The 19941-nt window shown below is 39.4% G+C and overlaps 1 protein-coding gene across 5 annotated transcripts in view; it reads left to right on the top strand.

Moving 5' to 3' along the window:
• The window catches only part of dcaf17 (ddb1 and cul4 associated factor 17), a 40880-nt gene extending 21168 nt beyond the window's left edge, over positions 1 to 19712 (top strand). For 3 of the 5 annotated variants that reach the window (XM_020521482.2, XM_048598806.1, XM_048598805.1), the window contains exons 11-15: positions 1503 to 1612; positions 2627 to 2714; positions 6201 to 6281; positions 14354 to 14509; positions 17376 to 19712. In XM_020521482.2, the coding sequence (XP_020377071.2) occupies positions 1503 to 1612; positions 2627 to 2714; positions 6201 to 6281; positions 14354 to 14509; positions 17376 to 17498 (558 nt within the window). In that variant the 3' untranslated portion in view covers positions 17499 to 19712. The remainder of the gene's footprint in view (positions 1 to 1502; positions 1613 to 2626; positions 2715 to 6200; positions 6282 to 14353; positions 14510 to 17375) is intronic. The other 2 variants (XM_048598807.1, XM_048598808.1) reach the window with 2 other exon arrangements.
• Positions 19713 to 19941: the final 229 nt, after the last annotated feature.

Genomic DNA, 19941 nt, shown 5'->3' on the forward strand with positions numbered 1-19941 from the left:
CTGACCTGTCTCTCAGAATTGTCGCACATAACTGCTCTCATCTAGCCAAAAACAAAGCAGATGTTATGCATCTTTACTTCATTACTTCCAGCATGATCTTTACTTCAAAGTATAAAACTAGGGAGGTCTTGCTAACACTTAATAAGGAACAGACCACAGCTGTGAACAGTTTTGGTCCCTTTATCTAAGGAGATATGGGCCAAATGCTGGGAAATGGGACTAGATTTGTTTAGGATATCTGTTAAACATGGACAAGTTGTATTGAAGGGTCTCTTTCAATGCAGTACAGTTCTATGTTTCTATGACTCGGTGGTGAATCTGTGGAATTCTTTGCCACAGAGGGCTGTTGAGGCTTGGTTGTTAAGTATATTCAAGGCTGATAAAGACAGATTTCTAGTCATTAAGAGAAACAAGAATGATGGGGATAAAGCAGAAAAGTGGAGTTGAGAATTACCTGATCAGCCATGATCTCATTGGATGGCAGAGCAGACCTCTTGGGCCAAGTAGCCAAGGTCTGTTCCTATGTTTTAAGGTCTCATGGTTTCATCAGATCTCTACAGTAATTTTTTTTTAGGTTGTGTGCACCTTGCAAATTCAAATCATTTGTATTTACTAAGAATAAAATTGGTCTAGAATTAACCTTGAGCTTTAGGGGCAGCACGGTGGCGCAGTGGTTAGCACTGCTGCCTCACAGCACCAGGGACCCGGGTTCGATTCCAGCCTCGGGCGACTGTCTGTGTGGAGTTTGCACGTTCTCCCCGTGTCTGCGTGGGATTCGTCCGGGTGCTCCGGTTTCCTGCCACAGTCCAAAGATGTGTAGGTAAGGTGGATTAGCCATGCTAAATTGCCCATAGTGTTCAGGGACTTGTAGATTAGGGGGATGGGTCTGGGTGGGATGCTCTGAGGTTCGGTGTGGACTTGTTGGGCCGAAAGGCCTGTTTCCACACTCATGGGATTCTATGATTCTATTTTCTCCAGTACAAGCAAAATCATTTTATTGTTATTTTCTTTGGGCTGGATTCTCCCGCCCAAATGAAGACAGGACTGGAGATGGTCCTGGCCATTCCCTGCTTTATGGAGGTGAGCAGCCTATTAAGGCAATTGCGACCACACTGATGTCATTTTGCATTTGTATTTTATGAATGTTGGAGTGGCCCTCTCTACTTCTTTCAGAATAACTAATGAGAGTTTTACTTGGAGAGGTGGAAATGTACTATGTTTGTGTCTCTGTTAATTTTGTACTGCATTTCAGAAGCATTGTGAATGGGAAACCAGAGTTGTATAACTCATTTTAGAAGGCTGCTGAGTGTTTCCTTTAAATAGTCTCAAATTTAAAAAACATAGCACAGTGAGAAAACTGCATACAGAAGTGCATAATTGTTAATCAAAATGATTGAAAATATGACATTACCATGGTTATATTACTATTCTGATTAGTTTGATTATTTTTGATTGAATATTATGAGTGGTACAGACTGTCAAATGTACTTTTGTCCAATTAGGCAGAGAATGGAATTCAGGAGATGCAGTGTTGTTCGTTAGATACTGATTGGATATATTTTCATCCAGATGATTCTGGAAGGATCATGCACATTGGACCAACACAAATTAAGTAAGTTTGTATAATTTCATTCACCCTTTTTCTGCAAATCTGGCTGGCTAAGACTTTTAGGAGAACGATCTCCATTTCCTCTCAATACGACCTGTTTTCAAACAAAAGTGGATGGAAAATGGGGTGAAGAGACCTATTGCTAAGGAATAATAAGGAATGTGTGTATAATCAACCTTCCAGAGAAAACTGGAAGACCAATACAAGTATGAAATGATAGCTGATCTAAGTTGCTGCAATTTTTGACTGGCTAAGAAATTGAAAAAGAACATCACTCAGAAATTTGAAATGTATATTTAACTAACAAACCTAGAATAGGTGATGAGTGAGACTAGATTAACTCAATCTGACAAATATGATCAGTGGACTTTAATGCAAAATGCAATTTTTATTTTTATACTACACATTAAGGAGTTTGGAATTTTATAATGTACTGTATTGTAATTTTTGAACAACGTTTATTGCAAGGTTTTGAATTATGGTTACGAGTTTTATTTATATTATCACAAATTGGCAGTTGCAGCTATAATGATTTTCAATAAACCAATGGTCTGTCTGGCATCAGATGGATTTGGGAGAGTCAGTTGTGAGGTAAGTTTCCAGGATTTACAGATATTAACAACGTAAAGTAAGCTGAATACAAACATATAATCAGGCTAATGCACCAGCATAACCAGCCATAGCTAAGAACAAGAGACATTTTGGCTGTTTCACCAATGAAAATAACAGACGAATATCCCTAGCAGCAGCAAGAAAGAATTTAGTTAATTTATAAGTAAAAGCAAGACTTACGTTAAATGTCATCAGTTTTTTTAAAAGGTACTTTTCCTTATTCCACAATCGGGCTGATTGCTGGTGTATTAATATTGATAACGTGATGTGAATTTTTCACTGAAATGAAAATATTTAATGTTATTGAATAACTTTAGATATTAATAAAATGTTAAATATCAAAAAATATTTCCTTTATAACATAAATTAATGTTTCTTATCACTTGTGTTAACACTACTTGCTAGTGTGTTGCAGCTGTCTGAAAAATCTGAAGGTTTACAGAGATGGCAGGTTTTACGAGCCTTTACTATTTATTCTGCAAGAGAAAGAGCGGTAAATAATTTTTTTCCACCTTTAATTGCATTGATCTATTGTGAGATTGGAAACCTCCCGCTGGGTTCCAAGGGAAGTGGCTTGCAGAACTTCTTCCAGATGGCTAGTGATACCATTGGTATCAATTCTTGTGAGCATCTGAGTCTAATCCTGTGTACTGTGTAGGGGTTTTACTGGTCTTAATTCCCAGCCAATGGGTGGAGGTGATGGGGATTTTTTTTACTATGTTCGCCTTTTCGAGGAACAAGCAACACTTTGTTGGCTGGCTGTGGTAGGAGAGTTGAGTTTGCGTAGACAATTGGATTTATGTATTGCTATAACTCATAAACCATTTGAAACTTGATGTTCCTATATGTTCGTCCTTTAGAAGATAAAGTGCTTAGGGTCTTGTACCCTTGTTTTAAGAATATTCTGAACAAGGAATGTTCTCTCTGCTTTAGGGAAGTTAAGCTATTTTCCAGAGACTTACGCAGATTCAGTCTTCTGGAAGAGATTTGTTAGCTTAAAATGACAAATTATATAACGTTCTGTTCTTCTCACAATTACACCAAGGATCACTAAGCTCCTTCTGATGGTTGCTGCCTAAGGCAGACTCTGTCTAGTTCTCCTTTGCAAGGGGAATGCTTAACTTGACAACCTTGTAGTTCTTTTCAGAATATTGAGTAGTGAACATGGAAGTTACTTAACAAAATTAACATTTCAGGTTTCTGAGCTGGAAAAATGTTGGTACTGTAAACAATTTTGAGCAAATGAAACAAGTGGGGCTTTGGTTAGTGAGTTAAAACTAAGTAAAGGGAACATTTGTATGTGGTGGAGGGGAGGAAATGTTAAATGGCAAAAAGTTTCATGGTGGAAGGCCAAGGTGACTAAGATGGAATGAGAGAAATGAAAGATGTAACTTGATATGGCACCAAGCAGCCTTGAAATTAATTGGTATTGGTATCGGGGAATGGAGATAACTCTCCATTGATTGGAGTCATACCTCATTCTAAGAAGCATGGATGTGCTTGTTGGAGGCAAATATCACTCAGTAGTTCTTCAGGGTAATGTCCTAGGGTTAACCATCATCAATAATATCCCATCTAGCACAAGGTCAGAAATGGGAATACTTACTGATCATTGCATAATTTTCAGTACCATTCATGACTCCTCAGATATTTATGCTTTTCCATGCTCATATGCAGCAAGACAAAGACAACACCAGGCTTGGGGTTGATGAATGGTAAGTAGCATTCATGGCATATATATGCCTGGCAGTGATCATCTCCAAAAAGAGGAAACCTAAGTAACCCCCTAACATTCAATGTCATTCCCATCACTGGATCCCCCCCCCATTATCAACATCTTGAGGGTTACCATTGACCAGAAACTGAACTAGAACAGCCATACAAATACTATGACTACAAGAGCAGGTCAGAAGCTAGGAATTCTGTGGAGAAATGTATCTCTTGTCTCCCAAAGCCTGTTCACAATCTACAATGTATAATTCAGCAGTGTAATGGAATACCCTCCACCCTCCTGGTTAAGTGCAGCTCCAGCAACATTTGAAGCTTAACGCAATCAAGAACAAAGCAGCCCACTTGATCAACACTGCATCCACCACTTCAACATTCACTCCCTTCACTGCCAACAGACAATTGCAGTAATGTCGATTATCTCCAAGATGCACTGCAGTAACTCCCCAAGCCTCTAACAGCACCTTCAAAACCCATAACCTCTGCCATCCAGAAGCATAAGGCAACAAGTGCATGGGAATGTCACCAACTGTAAGCTCCTTGTCAAGCTATGCGCCATCCAGACTTGGAGCTATATCATTGTGACTTCACTAAGTCAAAATCCTGGAATTCCTCAACAGTACTCTATACCCCAAAGACTGCAGAGCTTCAAGAAGGGAGTTCACCACTACCTTCTCCAGAGCAATTATCATTGGGGAATAAATGCTGGCCCATCCAGAAAAGCTCACATTCCATGAACAAATTAAAAATTGAGTTCGGTCGAACAAGGTGGCAATTGCCAGGCAATGACGACTGCAACAAAAGAAAATCTAACCATCTTCCTTTGACATTCAATGACATAACTGACAATTTGGCATAAGCTGTTCTCTAAATTGTGTCCTAACCATTTTTAAATTCTAGAACCTTCCATAGATGTTATGATGACCAATTAGAGAAACTGCTGCAGTTATACCAATGTATGAGGAATTTTATGAGCAAACATGAAATTACCATCCCATAACAAAATCACTATTATTTAGCACTTTGTAATCTCCAAATATTAGCCAATGAAATACTGTTGAAGCATAATAACTATTTATAATATAGAGAAACACAGCACCCAATTTTCACTTAATGCAAATAGCAACGTGATGCTGATCTAATTATGCTGGTGATGATTGAAGTACAAACATTGGTCAGACTTTGCTACTCAATTAGTGCCATTGAACCTGTACACTGGAGAGCCAATGGGCATTGATTTAAGGTCTTTCATCTGTGGATCATTTACTCGGTGCAATACCCAGGACCAGGTTTGATTGTGGCATAAAATCTTTGCAGTGCTCTCCAATGACATTTGATAAGATTAGAGCTTGGAATGAGCATGTTGCATGTTGCATGTGACAGAATTGTTTTCAACTGTGAATACCTATGACAGTCACAGTGTCATCGGAAGGATGAGAGAATTCTCACCAAAATAAATTGAGAATAAGTCACTATTCCTATCTGCTCCATCATCCCACACTGATGCAATGTACCCATCTCAACTAAGGGAAAGATATGGGCCAATTTCCAAGGTGCTACTGATTTCTTCTGTATTATCAGCTTCTGGATTAATTAGAACATGTGTTAGACTTATTGAGAAAATGAAGCAACCCCAACCCTTCTACACACTAATTAGCAGAAATAATTGCCACCCATTATGGGAGCTTCTCCCTTCCTGCAATAAACACACAACAGTAGGACATAACCTAATCCGAATATTTCAGCTTATGCCTGGGAGTGCTGAGAATTCTGAAGGTTCAAGTTGCATAATTTTGCACCCAAAATCAACAAAATTGGCCATGAAAGAGATAAAATTAACACAGAAAGGAAATAAGTGAACACCAATCCACCTTAAAACAGACAAGGATAATAATCCAAACCGCCACTGAACATACGCAGATCCCATACCTTAGCGAAATTCCAGGGAACTGAACAAAAACAAATTTCCCCATATGCTTAATACATGCTTCCACTGGTACATACACAGCCGTGATAATAAAGCTAATTTACCATTGTATTCACCTTCCCAGAAATAAAAATATATCTCTTTGTATAACTAAAAATATGCACCTGTGCTCATAAAATTTATTGAGTAGAGAAACTATCCTGAAATAGTGCCTTTAAGATGTTTGCTCACTTTGTAAATAGTTATGAAAGTATAAGATATAGGTGAATACTTAACAAACAGGAAGTTGATTTTTAACTGTTCAATAAAATATCCCTCTTCAAGGTGGAGAGCTCAGTGAGAGTGACAGCTTATGGTCGAGTTGTGAAAAGAAGATTTTCTCAATTAGACGATGACAATTATGAGGTAATTGTTGATTTAGAATGCATTAGTACGTAGGACTTATCTCTTGTAATGGGCATTTCTTGTAATGAAACCAGTGGAATTTAACTTGAGATTGACTATCTACCTCAGTATTCAGTTGTCACTGTAACTGAATATTCTGAATGTGAAATGTTCTCTCCTCAGCCTCCTTTCAGTTTAAAATGACCTTTACTTCTTGCATATCGTTTATTCTCATGAAATTGATTGCTTTCTGAATCTGATCATCACAACTTTTTCTAATGTATACAATCCATGTGACAGATTTGTTTGTGTATATGAGTTTTACTCCATTCTGAATTTGGACAGTTTTCATGTTCATTCCACAGGCATTAATGAAGAAATACAGTTTGATGGAAATTATTTTACAAACTCTTTAGAAATATAAGTTAAAACTTGAAACAATATTTTTAATCACTTAATTTTTGGCAGGTCAGTAGAAAGAAGTTGGATTCTAGCAGGAAAGAAAACTTATTGGCAGAAAATTTTGTAACCTTCAATACTTCAAAACACCCCTCGTCTTGCTGAACCTCAAGATCTTACCCTCTCAAAAAATTCATCTCCTGTTTACTGCTCAATCCTATAATTCCATTCTCAGTGCTCATAAATTTTGGGAATGTGCTCCGAGAGCAGGTTCATCCCGTGGCATTTGTGTTGCTCCACAACTTTGAGAAGAACCAAATAAGCCTCTGCTCCTCCTCCTGCTCCATTCATTCCCCATACTACCCTCAAGTGTAGAAGTGTAGATGAAGCAGGACTAGCTCTCGACCATTGTATTTAATGGCTAGTGAAGTGAACATTCTGTTGACATATGTGAGAGAGAATGCTTAAGCTCTCCTTAGAGTATCATACCTGCTTGATACCAGAGCAATTGAGGTTAGAAATGATAGCAAAGAAATGTTGCAAGGCAAAGCTACTGAATTACCATGTTTGCAATCTAAGAGTCTATAACACAACCCATTGTGTATAAACCTGTTCTGTTTCTTATTTGCCCATTTCATATATTACATGCTGGAGCCTTAAGTATTTACAATCAACATTAATGACTTAAGTGAAGAGAACATGTGTAGTAGCCAGATTTGCTGATAGTATGATGATTAATAGGAAACTAAGTTGTGAGGACACAAGAGTCTGCACAGGGATATAGACGGGTGAAGTGAGTTAGGCAAAACCTTGGCAAATGGAGTACAGTGTAGGAAACTTTGAGGTTGTCCACTTTTGACCAGAAGAATAGAAAGATTGAATATTATTTAAATACGATACAATACAGTACAAGAACGGGCACTTGGCCCATCAAGCCTGCACCGATTCCTAATCCTTATTTAGACCTGCTATTTATTGCCCACGTGGTTTCTATCCATCTGTTTGTCTCCCATTCATGTGTCAATCAAGATACGTCTTAAATGTTGCTAATGTATCTGCTTCCACCACATCCACTGGCAGTGCGTTCTAGGCACGCTCTGCCCTCCGTGTTAAAAATGTTCCTTGCACTTCTCTCCTAAACTTAGCCCCTCTCACCTTGAACCTGTGCCCTCTTGTAGTTGACCTTTCCACCCTGGGAAAAAGCCTCTGACTATCCATCCTATCTATACCTCTCATAATTTTGTAGGCCTCTATCAGATTGCCCCGCAGCCTCCATCTTTGCAGTGAAAACAATCTGAATTTATCCAACTTCTCCTCATAATTAAAATCTTCCAGACCAGGCAACATCCTGGTAAACCTTCTCTGCAATCTCTCCAAAGCATCCACCAGAACTGCACACAGTGTTCCAAATGTGGACTAAGTAAAGTTTTATACAGCTGTAACATAACTTGCCAACTTTTATATTCGATGTCCCAGCTAATGAAGGCAAGCGTGCTGTATGCCTCCTCAACCAACTTTTCCATGAGTATTGCCACTTTCAGGGATCTGTGGACCTGTACACCCAGATCACTCTGTGTATCAATGCTCCTAAGGGTTCTGCCATTTATTGTACAATTCGCACCGAATTTGATCTTCCAAAATGCATCACCTCGCATTTGTCTGGATTAAACTCCACCTGCATTTCTCTGCCCAAGTCTACATTCTATCTATATCCCTCTGTACCCTTTGACAATCCTCCTCACTGTCTGCAACTCCGCCAATTTTGGTGTCAACCGCAAACTTACTAATCAAACCACCTACATTTTCCTCCAGATCATTCTTATCTTTCTAATATGTACACACATGTATATATACATATATATAAAAAACAACAAAGGTCCCAGCACTGATCCTTGCGGAACACCACCAGTTACTGATCTCCATTCTGAAAAGCACCCTTCCAGTGCTATACTTTGTATTCTATGACCAAGCCAGTTTTGTATCCATCTAGCCAGCTCACCCCAGAACCCATGAGACTGTATTTTTTGTACCATCCTGCCATGAAATACTTTATCAAATGCCTTATTAACGTCCATGTAGAAGGACATCCAAACTGTCCTTCCCTCGTCAATCATTCTTGTCACTTCCTCAAAAAACTCAATTGGTGAGACATGACCTTCCCTACACAATGCTGCCTATCACTAACATGTCCGTTCACTTCCAAATGTGAGTAAATCTTGTCACTCAGTATCTTCTCCGACAGCTTCCCCTTCACTGACATCAGGCTCACCGGCCTGCAATTACCTGCATTATCTCTGTTTCCCTTCTTAAACAAAGGAACAACATGGGCCATTCTCCAGATCTCTGGAACCTCATCTGAGATCAAAGAGAATGCGAAGATATCTGTTAAGGCCCCAGCTATTGTCTACCTTTAATACATTTCAAGACACCCTTCACTTCCTCCTTCATTATGTTGACCTGCCCAAGAGTATTCACACACTTTCCCCTATCCTCAACCTCCCTCACATCCCTCTCTTTGGTGAATACCGATATAAAGAACTCATTAAGGATCTCATCCCGTTCCTCTGGCTCCACACATAACCTCCCTTCCTTTAACCTTGAGTGGGTCTACTCTTTCCCTAGCTACCCTCTTGATCCTAATATGTATAAAATGCCTTGGGATTTTCCTTAACCGTTGTGGCCAAGAACATTTCATAGCCCCTTTTAGGACTTCTAACTCCCCATTTGAACTCCTTCCTACTTTCTCAATATTATTCAGTATTCTTTAAGGACTTCATCTGTTTTTAGTTGCCTGGACCTTAGGCATGCTTCTTTTTAGTTTTGAGTAAGCTGATAATTTCCCCTGTCATCTAAGGTCCCCAAATCCTGTCATTCCTGTCCTTCATTTGCACAGGAACATGTCTGCCCTGCAATCTAATCAATTGGTCTTTAAACGACTCCCACATGTCAAATGTGGATTTACCCTCAAACAGCCGCTCCCAATCCACATTCTCCAATTCTTATCTAATTCGGTAATAGTTGGCCTTCCCCAATCTAACACCTTCTTCTGAGGTCCACTCTTGTCCTTATCCATAAGTATCCGAAAGCTTACGGAATTGTAGTCACTATTCCAAAAATGCTCCCCCACTGAAACTTTGATCACCTGGCCGGGCTCACTTCCTAATACCATGTCCAGTATGGCCCCTTGCCTCATTGAACTTTGCACATACTATTTCAAAAAAAACTCTCCTAGACACACCTAAAAAATTGCTCCCCATCCAAAGCCCCCAACACGAAGTGAGTCCCAGTCAATATGGGGAAACTAAAATTACCCACCACAACAACCCTGTTATTTCCACATCTTTCTAGAATCTGACTACATATCTCTTCTTCTATCTGCCACTGGCAGCTGGGAGATCTGTAATACAATTCCATCATTTTGATTGTACCCTTTCCATCCCTGAGCTCCACCCATAGTGCCTCACTGCAAGATCCCTCCAGGGTGTCCTCCCTCAACACAGCTGCGATATGCTTCCTAACCAGCAATGCAACTCTCCCACCTCTTTTGCTTCCTCCTCTGTCTCATCTAAAACACCAATATCCTGGAACATTAAGCTGCTAACCCTGCCCTCTTTCAACGATGTCTCTGTGATGACAACGATGTCATATTTGCATACATTAAAGCAGGCTCTAAATTCATCCATCTTACCTATTAAACTTCTTGCATTAAAGTAAATACAGCCAAGCTTCCAGTTCCACTGAGCTTAGCAACCTCTCTCTGACTGCCCTTCTTCTTAGATATATTTGCCTTAGTCTCAAGCTCTTACCCAGTCTCTCTGCTTACTGCTTCTCCAGTTCCCAAACCCCTGCCACACTAGTATAAATAATCCCGAGTGGCACCATCAGACCTCCCTGCCAGGATGTTGGTGCAACCCATCCTTCTTGTACAGGTCACACCTTCCCTGGAAGACATCCCAATGATCCACCCATCTAACTTCCTGTACCTTGGGTGTGACCATGTTTCTTCAAATTTTCTTTAAACTCTGCCATTTGTGTGCTCTTTAGTATCTCCAACGGCTGCTCAAGCCCATCCAAACATTTGGCGAGCAGCTGAAACTGGGTGCACTTCCTGCAGATGTAATTATCCGGGATGCTGTCAGCTTCCATGATTGACCACATCTCGCAGAACACAATGCCTCACCAAGTGACGTGACTAACCCTCTATATGCTGTTAGTTTACAAGTTAAATTTTAATTAGCTGCCTAAAAATTACTTTCTAACAAATCGCCCCCCGAACGTACTCACTATCTGACTTCCCTATACTAACCAGAAGATGAACTAACTGTACAAACCTTTAGAAATACTGAGACACACTTATCCTGTAGTGCAATGAGATTCCTTCACCTGTAACAACAGGTTAACACAAACTAGCACCTGACCAGCACTGACCAATCAGAAAGTGGAATAAGACTGCAGAATACATGAATCACAACAAGTTAGCATGCAAATACAGCAAATAATTAGGAAGACAAATTTAATGTTGGACTTTACTACAGAGAGTTGGATTATAAAAAATTTTGCTGCAAGTGTACGAGGCGTTGGTGAGGTAGCACCTGGAACATGTTTTAGTCTCCTTAGAACATAGAACATAGAACATTACAGCGCAGTACAGGCCCTTCGGCCCTCGATGTTGCGCCGACCTGTGAAACCAATCTGAAGCCCATCTAACCTAAACTATTCCAATATCATCCATATGTTTATCCAATGACCATTTAAATGCCCTTAAAGTGGGTGAGTCTACTATTTTTGCAGGCAGGGCATTCCACGCCCTTACTACTCTCTGAGTAAAGAACCTACCTCTGACATCTGTCCTATATCTATCACCCCTCAATTTAAAGCTATGTCCCCTCGTGCTAGCCATCACCATCCGAGGAAAAAGGCTCCCACTGTCCACCCTATCTAATCCTCTGATCGTCTTGTATGTCTCTATCAAGTCACCTCTTAACCTTCTTCTCTCTAACGAAAACAGCCTCAAAACCCTCAGCCATTCCTCATAAGACCTTCCCTCCATACCAGGCAACATCCTGGTAAATCTCCTCTGCACCCTTTCCAATGCTTCCACATCCTTCCTATAATGCGGTGACCAGAACTGTACGCAATACTCCAAGTGCGGCCGCACCAGAGTTTTGTACAGCTGCAACATGACCTCATGGCTCCGAAACTCAATCCCCCTACCAATAAAACCTAACATACTGTACGCCTTCTTAACAACGCTATCAACCTGGGTGGCAACTTTCAGTGAACTATGCACATGGACACCGAGATCTTTCTGCTCATCCACACTACCAAGAATCTTACCATTAGCCCAGTACTCTGTATTCCTGTTACTGCTTCCAAAGTGAATCACCTCACACTTTTCCGCATTAAACTCCATTTGCCACCTCTCAGCCCAGCTCTGCAGCTTATCTATGTCCCTCTGTAACCTGCAACATCCTTCCGCACTATCCACAACTCCACCGACTTTGGTGTCATCCGCAAATTTACTAACCCATCCTTCTACGCCCTCATCCAGGTCATTTATAAAAATGACAAACAGCAGTGGCCCCAAAACAGATCCTTGAGGTACACCACTAGTAACTGAACTCCAGGATGAACATTTCCCATCAACCACCACCCTCTGTCTTCTTACAGCTAGCCAATTTCTGATCCAAACCGCTAAATCACCCTCAATCCCATGTCTCCGTATTTTCTGCAATAGCCTACCATGGGGAACCTTATCAAACGCTTTACTGAAATCCAAATACACCACATCAACTGCTTTACCCTCATCCACCTGTTTGGTCACCTTCTCGAAGAACTCAATAAGGTTTGTGAGGCACGACCTACCCTTCACAAAACCGTGTTGACTATCCCTAATCAAATTATTCCTTTCTAGATGATTATAAATCCTATCTCTTATAATCCTTTCCAACACTTTACCTACAACCGAAGTAAGGCTCACTGGTCTATAATTACCAGGGTTGTCTCTACTCCCCTTCTTGAACAAGGGGACAACATTTGCTAGTCTCCAGTCTTCTGGCACTATTCCTGAAGACAATGACGACATAAAGATCAAAGCCAAAGGCTCTGCAATCTCCTCTCTAGCTTCCCAGAGAATCCTAGGATAAATCCCATCCGGCCCAGGGGACTTATCTATTTTCACACCTTCCAGAATTGCTAACACCTCCTCCTTATGAACCTCAATCCCGTCTAGTCTAATAGACTGTATCTCAGTATTCTCCTCGACTACATTGTCTTTTTCCTGTGTGAATACTGACGAAAAATATTCATTTAGCACCTCTCCTATCTCTTCGGACTCCACGCACAACTTCCCACTACTGTCCTTGACCGGCCCCAATCTTACTCTAGTCATTCTTTTATTCCTGACATATCTATAGAAAGCTTTAGGGTTTTCCTTGATCCTACCTGCTAAAGACTTCTCATGTCCCCTCCTGGCTCTTCTTAGCTCTCTCTTTAGGTCCTTCCTGGCTAACTTGTAACTCTCAAGCGCCCTCACTGAGCCTTCACGCCTCATCTCTACATAAGCCTCCTTCTTCCTCTTGACAAGAGATTCAACTTCTTTAGTAAACCACGGTTCCCTCGCTCGACCACTTCCTCCCTGCCTGACAGGTACATACTTCTCAAGGACACGCAGTAACTGTTCCTTGAACAAGCTCCACATTTCAATTGTGCCCAGCCCCTGCAATTTCCTTCTCCATCCTATGCATCCTAAATCTTGCCTCATCGCCTCATAATTGCCTTTCCCCCAGCTATAACTCTTGCCCTGCTTTATATACCGATCCCTTTCCATCGCTAAAGTAAACGTAACCGAATTGTGGTCACTATCACCAAAGTGCTCTCCTACCTCCAAATCTAACACCTGGCCTGGTTCATTACCCAGTACCAAATCCAATGTGGCCTCGCCTCTTGTTGCCCTATCTACATACTGTGTCAGGAAGCCCTCCTGCACACATTGGACAAAAATTTGAGGAATATTCTTGCATTGGAAGCAGTTCAAAGAAGATTCATGAGGTGATTCCTGAATCAAAGGTGTTTTACGAGGAAAAGTGTTTGAAAAGATTTATGAGGTTGGAGAACTTTTTAACTTTATCTTCTAAAATCAAGAATGCAGCCAACTGGGTAGGCAGATATGTTGATTAATACACATGACTCCCCTAAGTATCTAATTTAAGTTGAATTTTTGTTATTATCCTAATATTAACTGTGTAGCATAAATGGATTTTCAAGAACGATGAGTGAAAATTACATATCCCAATCAATGCAGATTGTATCTTTCACACAGATGAGAACTATCTATTCAATCCAATCAGACATAATTCTATTCCATGGTTCTTCATGTTATGTCCCTCAGTGTATTTGATTTTTAAAACTCAATTGATTTATTGTTTAATATACACTTACAACATTGATCTTGTGGAAAAAAGTGATCTTAGAACAGACTAATCAATTATGCAAATAGGTACAAATTTATCTGTGTCTAATGTGATTAACTGTTATAAGATTCTAAAACACTGGAGTATTTACTACCATATATTAGACAGTCTATGTGGAACAGTGGTGAGTATGAAACCCTGCATGGATTGTTTCATTTAATCAGTGACTTGTAATCACAAATGAAGAATTCTTATTCCTTTATTGTTTCGTCACTTTTTAAGACCTTTAAAACAGTAGACTACGAGGATGAACTCGAACTGTTGGCTGCTTTGGCAGTACCTCCAACAGACTCCAAAGAAAAGATTCATATTGATTTTTATGACAACCAATCTGGCATCTTAATTAAGAGTGTTCCATTAAAAGAACCATGGAATGTTGTAAGTATGACCAGTAAACCATTATTTAGTTTAATGTAATATTGGCTTACGGACCAGAGATTTTGACGTGTTCATACTTTCGATTCTCCACATATTGAGCTACCAGGCTCAGTCATGTCATCATGATAGACAGACAAAATACTTTCCATGGAAGCAGGATAAAGGCTAGGGAACGTGATCAGGAGCTAGTCTGATCCATTTCCATATGCTTTCTGTCACTTAACGGAGGCCTGGGAATAGCATGGTTAGCTCTTTAATTGTAAATAGAGGACTGTTTGGGAAAATGTGGAAAGAGGAAACAAGAAGAAACTTTCATATGCTTAATTTCAAATTGAGTGTTAGCGATGACATCTCTTTAGTATTAAATACCAATTAAACTTTGTGTGACATCGCAATGTAGGTTGCTACTTAATCCCACTTGAAGAACTTATGTAATTCTCATACAACAATTAGGTTATTCTTATAGTGGTTTGGTAGTACAGAATTTGAATATTGCTTGAAAAATCATTTTGTCAAAGCTTTTCGTCTTGCACTCTTTGAGCGTCATAGAGTCGTAGAGATAAACAGCAAGGAAACAGACCCTTCGGTCCAACTCGTGCATGCCAACCAGACATCCTATATTAATCTAGTCCCATTTGCCAGCATTTGGCCCATATCCCTCTAAATCCTTCCTATTCATTTATCCATGCAGATAACTTTTAAATGTTGTAATTGTACCAGCCTCCACCACTTTCTCAGACAGTACGTTCATCCACATACCACATTCTGTGTGAAAAAGGTGGCCCCAGCTCCCTTTTAAATCTTTCCCGCTCACCTTAAACCCATCAGAATATTTTGCAAGAATAAAAATTCAAGGAGAAAACCAACATTTAAACTGCTTGAGAAGAAAGCAGTGGTTGGCAAGTGGGCTTTGACTAGTAGAAGCTTTGCAATGGAGAATGCACTATTAATGCTGATTGACAGTTGAAAGCTAAGCTTTGTTAAATTTTAAAGCACGCGGGTTGACTCTGATTGGTCAGATCATTGCCCTGAGGAATGAACCAGGAAATGGCTGTCACCTATCTTGTTGAATTGAAATAGTTGTGGTGTGCACTTGTTCTTTCTGTCTTCAAAGAGCAGGACCCTGAGTATTAAAATATGTAGCTTCCAGTTGACAAGTGTGCTGCACTGGCCCAACAGCCAATCCAAATTGTTTGTCAGTGTAATTTTTTGCATGTTGAGAATTATCCGGTAATTGTTGTTCAATTGCAGAATCATGTCTAGTGTTAGGAACTGTTTGAGTTTTTGCAAGCATGGGCTGGTTGAGTATGGTCATTACCTCGCTGTTGTGAACAGCTGAAGGATCATGCTGTTTTAGATGAGTGTTTGGAATGTATGTAAAGCTTCCAAGGTTATTTTCAGTATCAGTCCCTTTTGCCAAGCTGTTGTAGCCACTGGTCATGGTGGTGTATGCCAACCACAGAAGCCATCAACACTTTCCTGTCAGCTAATGGTGGCTGATTGTAATGATCATTGCCAAGGGCCTTTGTCTCATTCTCATAAACATTCGCGAAGTAGAGCTTTGAATGTCCTACTGGTCATCTGACTTTGGTTACCTCAGCACACAGAAAGTTCTTGGGCATGCAACTGTCTTGCACCCTGTGAATGTCCCTGAACCAACAAGGTCTACTGTTTGCTGACTACTAAGGAACTTCTGAGCTCTGACTTTAAGAGGGCTGCCACATTTGTGACTTTGTCCTCTTAGGATTTAGTCATAATATCTCATAATATAATCATATTATAATTCCCAGTGGTACAGTGATAAAATTCCCAGTGGTACAGAAACGGGCCATTTGACAAGACAGGACTACACTGGTATTTTGCTTCACATTAATCTAATCCTTCCCACTCCCGTTTTTATTGTTTATTTCAAGCAACTATGTAAAATTCCTAAGAAATGTTAGACTTATTTCATGATGGTTTGTAGCTGAGAACTTCACACTTTAACCATCCACTGAAGAATTTTCTAAATTCCATTGATTTTTTTAAAATTACCTGAAATTTGTACCTACTTGCTACCATCTTGCTGACAAGAGCAAGATTTACTTGATAACCTTCATAATATTAATGGTCTCTCAACCTTATTCCCTTTTAGCCTTCTCAATAATGACAAAAGTCTAAAATGCTGCAGTCAGAATCATAGAATCCATAGAATGAAAATGGTCTTTTCCAACAGCAGCCATTTTTATTTTAGCGCCCTTCCCTCCCTTGATCTTCTGCAGTTCCTGACTGCTTGCATTGGGTATGGTTTCATAGGAATGTGAGGTTATTATGTGGGATATTGGGATAGTTGTGTTAGTTTCAGGTGAGGCAAAAGTAACAGAGCTCTAACTGGCCTCACCCTTTAAGATTGGAATGAGAATATTGCCTAACATTCCTGTAGCTGATCATTATCCAGAAATACGTATGTGTTTACCAGGTGAGAACAAGATTGGGTTCAGCTGCAGTAACCTCTGCAACTGAATAGACAATACAATTGGCAAACGTTATGTGTCTGTCTGTGTCTATTCAACTGCAGAGGTTACTGCAGCTCAATCCAATCTTGTTCCCACCTGGTAAACACATATGCATTTCTGGATAATGATCAGCTATAGGAATGTTAGGCAATATTCTCATTCCAGGTCTGAAGGGTGAGGCCAAGAGGAACTCTGCTACCTTTGTCTCACCTGAAACTAACACAGACTGCGAATTGTACTTGCAACTTTTACAATTTATTTTGTTTATTATTTGGATGAAATTATAAAACCAATATGGGTGAAAACGATGTGGAAAAGCGCCTGTGGCTCCTCTTACCCAGTTTTTCAATTTTGTTTTCTTAAATGTGTAGACCTACAGCCATCAATTGCTCTTCGACAGAGACACTATAATACATATACAACTGCTGCCACCTCGAACATTTTGCTGTCATGTTTACAAAATGGATCAACATATGGCTGAAGATGGAGATTAAAAAAATGAATGATACATCTGAGTTTGCTAATCTGTTACTTAGAATGAAGAGCCATTTGATCTGGCTTTTTATTTTTCAATTAACTTCATTTATTACTGCTGCACCACTGTAATAGCAAAGTCTAAGATGATGGAACTGTGGGGATACTGAGTCATAAATTGGCCAACAAGTAACTTCAGATGTCAATCAAAATCCCTTCAGGCAAAATAACATTTTGTATAAACAAAAATATTTTGTGCTCACAGGATTATATAACCTAGAACTGCAAGGCACCAGTTACTTGCGACAGATGGTTGGAAATGTGTCATAAGATTGTAACACATGCAGCATTTGGATGAGCTTCTAAACCCGAATATCCAAGCTTGAATGTTTTATACAAACATTGGAACACTAAGAAAGTGCCACAGCTTTGGTTGATCCCATCAATTTTTGCAATATGTGTAAAGCTTAACAAAGGGAGATTGCACATTTTATTATTTTTGAACTGTATTTTCACATACTTTGCATTATGTGATCAGGAGTTAAAGTTGGATCTTGAAGCAGGGTTTGAGCTCTAAAAGAAGAGAACATTCACAGAAATACAATGCTGGTTTCCAGAGAACATTTCAGCATCTATTGTATGGCTGTATTGTGCAAACACTAACTATAGCCTGATATTTTTTAGGATCTTGTACTTAATAAATATGTTCTTATAAAAACTAAGATACTAATTTTCCAATTTGAAAGGTTTCTCACTTTATTTAAATTAACCATGTGGTCTGATAAAAGGCAATAAATTATAATTAAGCAGCTATTGGACAGACCTCAGTAAATCTTGTACATTTCTATGAAATTGTTACACAAGGACAAGACCAACCTTCAAGTCATTTTAAAATTATTGTTTAATTAAAAGTTTCAATTTTCAATTATAGAAGTGTCTTGGTTTTGTTTGAAATTTATTGTGTACCTCCAAAATCTTTCAACCAATAAAATTCAAGCAATAAAACTAATAGTAATCCCATCGTTGGACCATCCCGAAATACTTTCCAATGCTGGATTACCTTCCAAGTGCAGACACATTACTTTCTAGCAAGCCTTGTTAGGGGGATTTGTAGCTATAAATATTTCAAAATATTGCTTCAGAGCAGGAGAGCTGTTGAAAAAATATCCACAGAATACTTGACTGAAAAGAGAAAGAAAGCATGGAAGAAGAAACAAAATAAAAGCCATTTTTAGCTCCAGTCTATTCTCCTGCTGCCTTCATAGACAGTGCTGTTACATTCCCTGAAATTTATTATACACTAATTAATTATAATTTTATTACATTTTTTTTCCCCCACTGGCACTACAAAAACAATGTCGTCTTGATCTCCCCTGCACTCAGTAAGTCACTCACTGTCACATACTTTTCTCGATTTCTATCACTCCTACAGTGGCATCTATTTGACAGTGATTCAAGCTCTGCTCTACTTTCCTTATAATAACAATACATGAGAAAGTAGTTTATTCTGGTTGTGAAGAAAGAGTTTTTTGTGACCACCTGATGTCTCAAAGTGCATTACACATTTTAGAAGAGGTGTGACCACTGTAATGTGGGAAACTTTGCAGCTGATTTGCACAGGAAACTCCTACAATGTGATGATAACTAGTTCATCTATTTTTTGTGATGGTGAGGCATAAGTAGACATCAGACATAACTCTCCAGCGATTTATTCAAAATAGTGCCTTGGGATCTTTTCCATCCATATGAGCAGGCAGATGGAGTTCTGGTTTACTGTCTCATCAGAATGATGTGACTACTGACAATGTAACACTCAGACTGTTGGCTGAAGTAATTCTATCTTCCACGTTCTAATCTCCAGTTTATAGTAGGTTGTCCACAAGTAAGTTTAAGATATGAAAAGACGGGTTAACAACAGAAATGTCCATCTTTCACATGGAGAGTTACAGACACGTCATACGTTCTACATAATCACACATGTACAAAGTATCAATGGCTGCAAAATCTTAGGCTTCAGGTTTTGGAGCTCAACCAGAGGCTGGAATCGTTATTGTGCATCTGTGAGGCAGAAGTATATGGATTAAAGATTTAACAGCATCTTAAGTTTGTTTAATACATCCTCATCAGCAGTGTGACCCTTTGATCTTTTGTGTTCTGTGTGCTTCTTTCTCTCTTCACCTGAAGGAACTACGCTCCAAAAGCCTGTGTTTTTAAATAAATCTGTTGGACTATAACCTGGTGTCCTGTGATTTCTGACAATGGGAATAATGCTTTTAATGTGTACATATAGAGATGCAAAAAAATGTAATCAAAATCAGCACCCTTGGAATAAAAGGGACAGGAGCAATGTGGATTTAAAATGGTGATGTTATAGGAAACAGGGGAATAGTTTTTGTGGGTGTTTTTCAGCTGAAGGAAGGTTTGTCGTGGAGTTTCCCAGTGGTTTGTATTAGGACCCTTATT

Source organism: Rhincodon typus, chromosome 7, assembly GCF_021869965.1.
Source record: "Rhincodon typus isolate 14 chromosome 7, sRhiTyp1.1, whole genome shotgun sequence".
Taxonomy (NCBI): Eukaryota; Metazoa; Chordata; class Chondrichthyes; order Orectolobiformes; family Rhincodontidae; genus Rhincodon; species Rhincodon typus.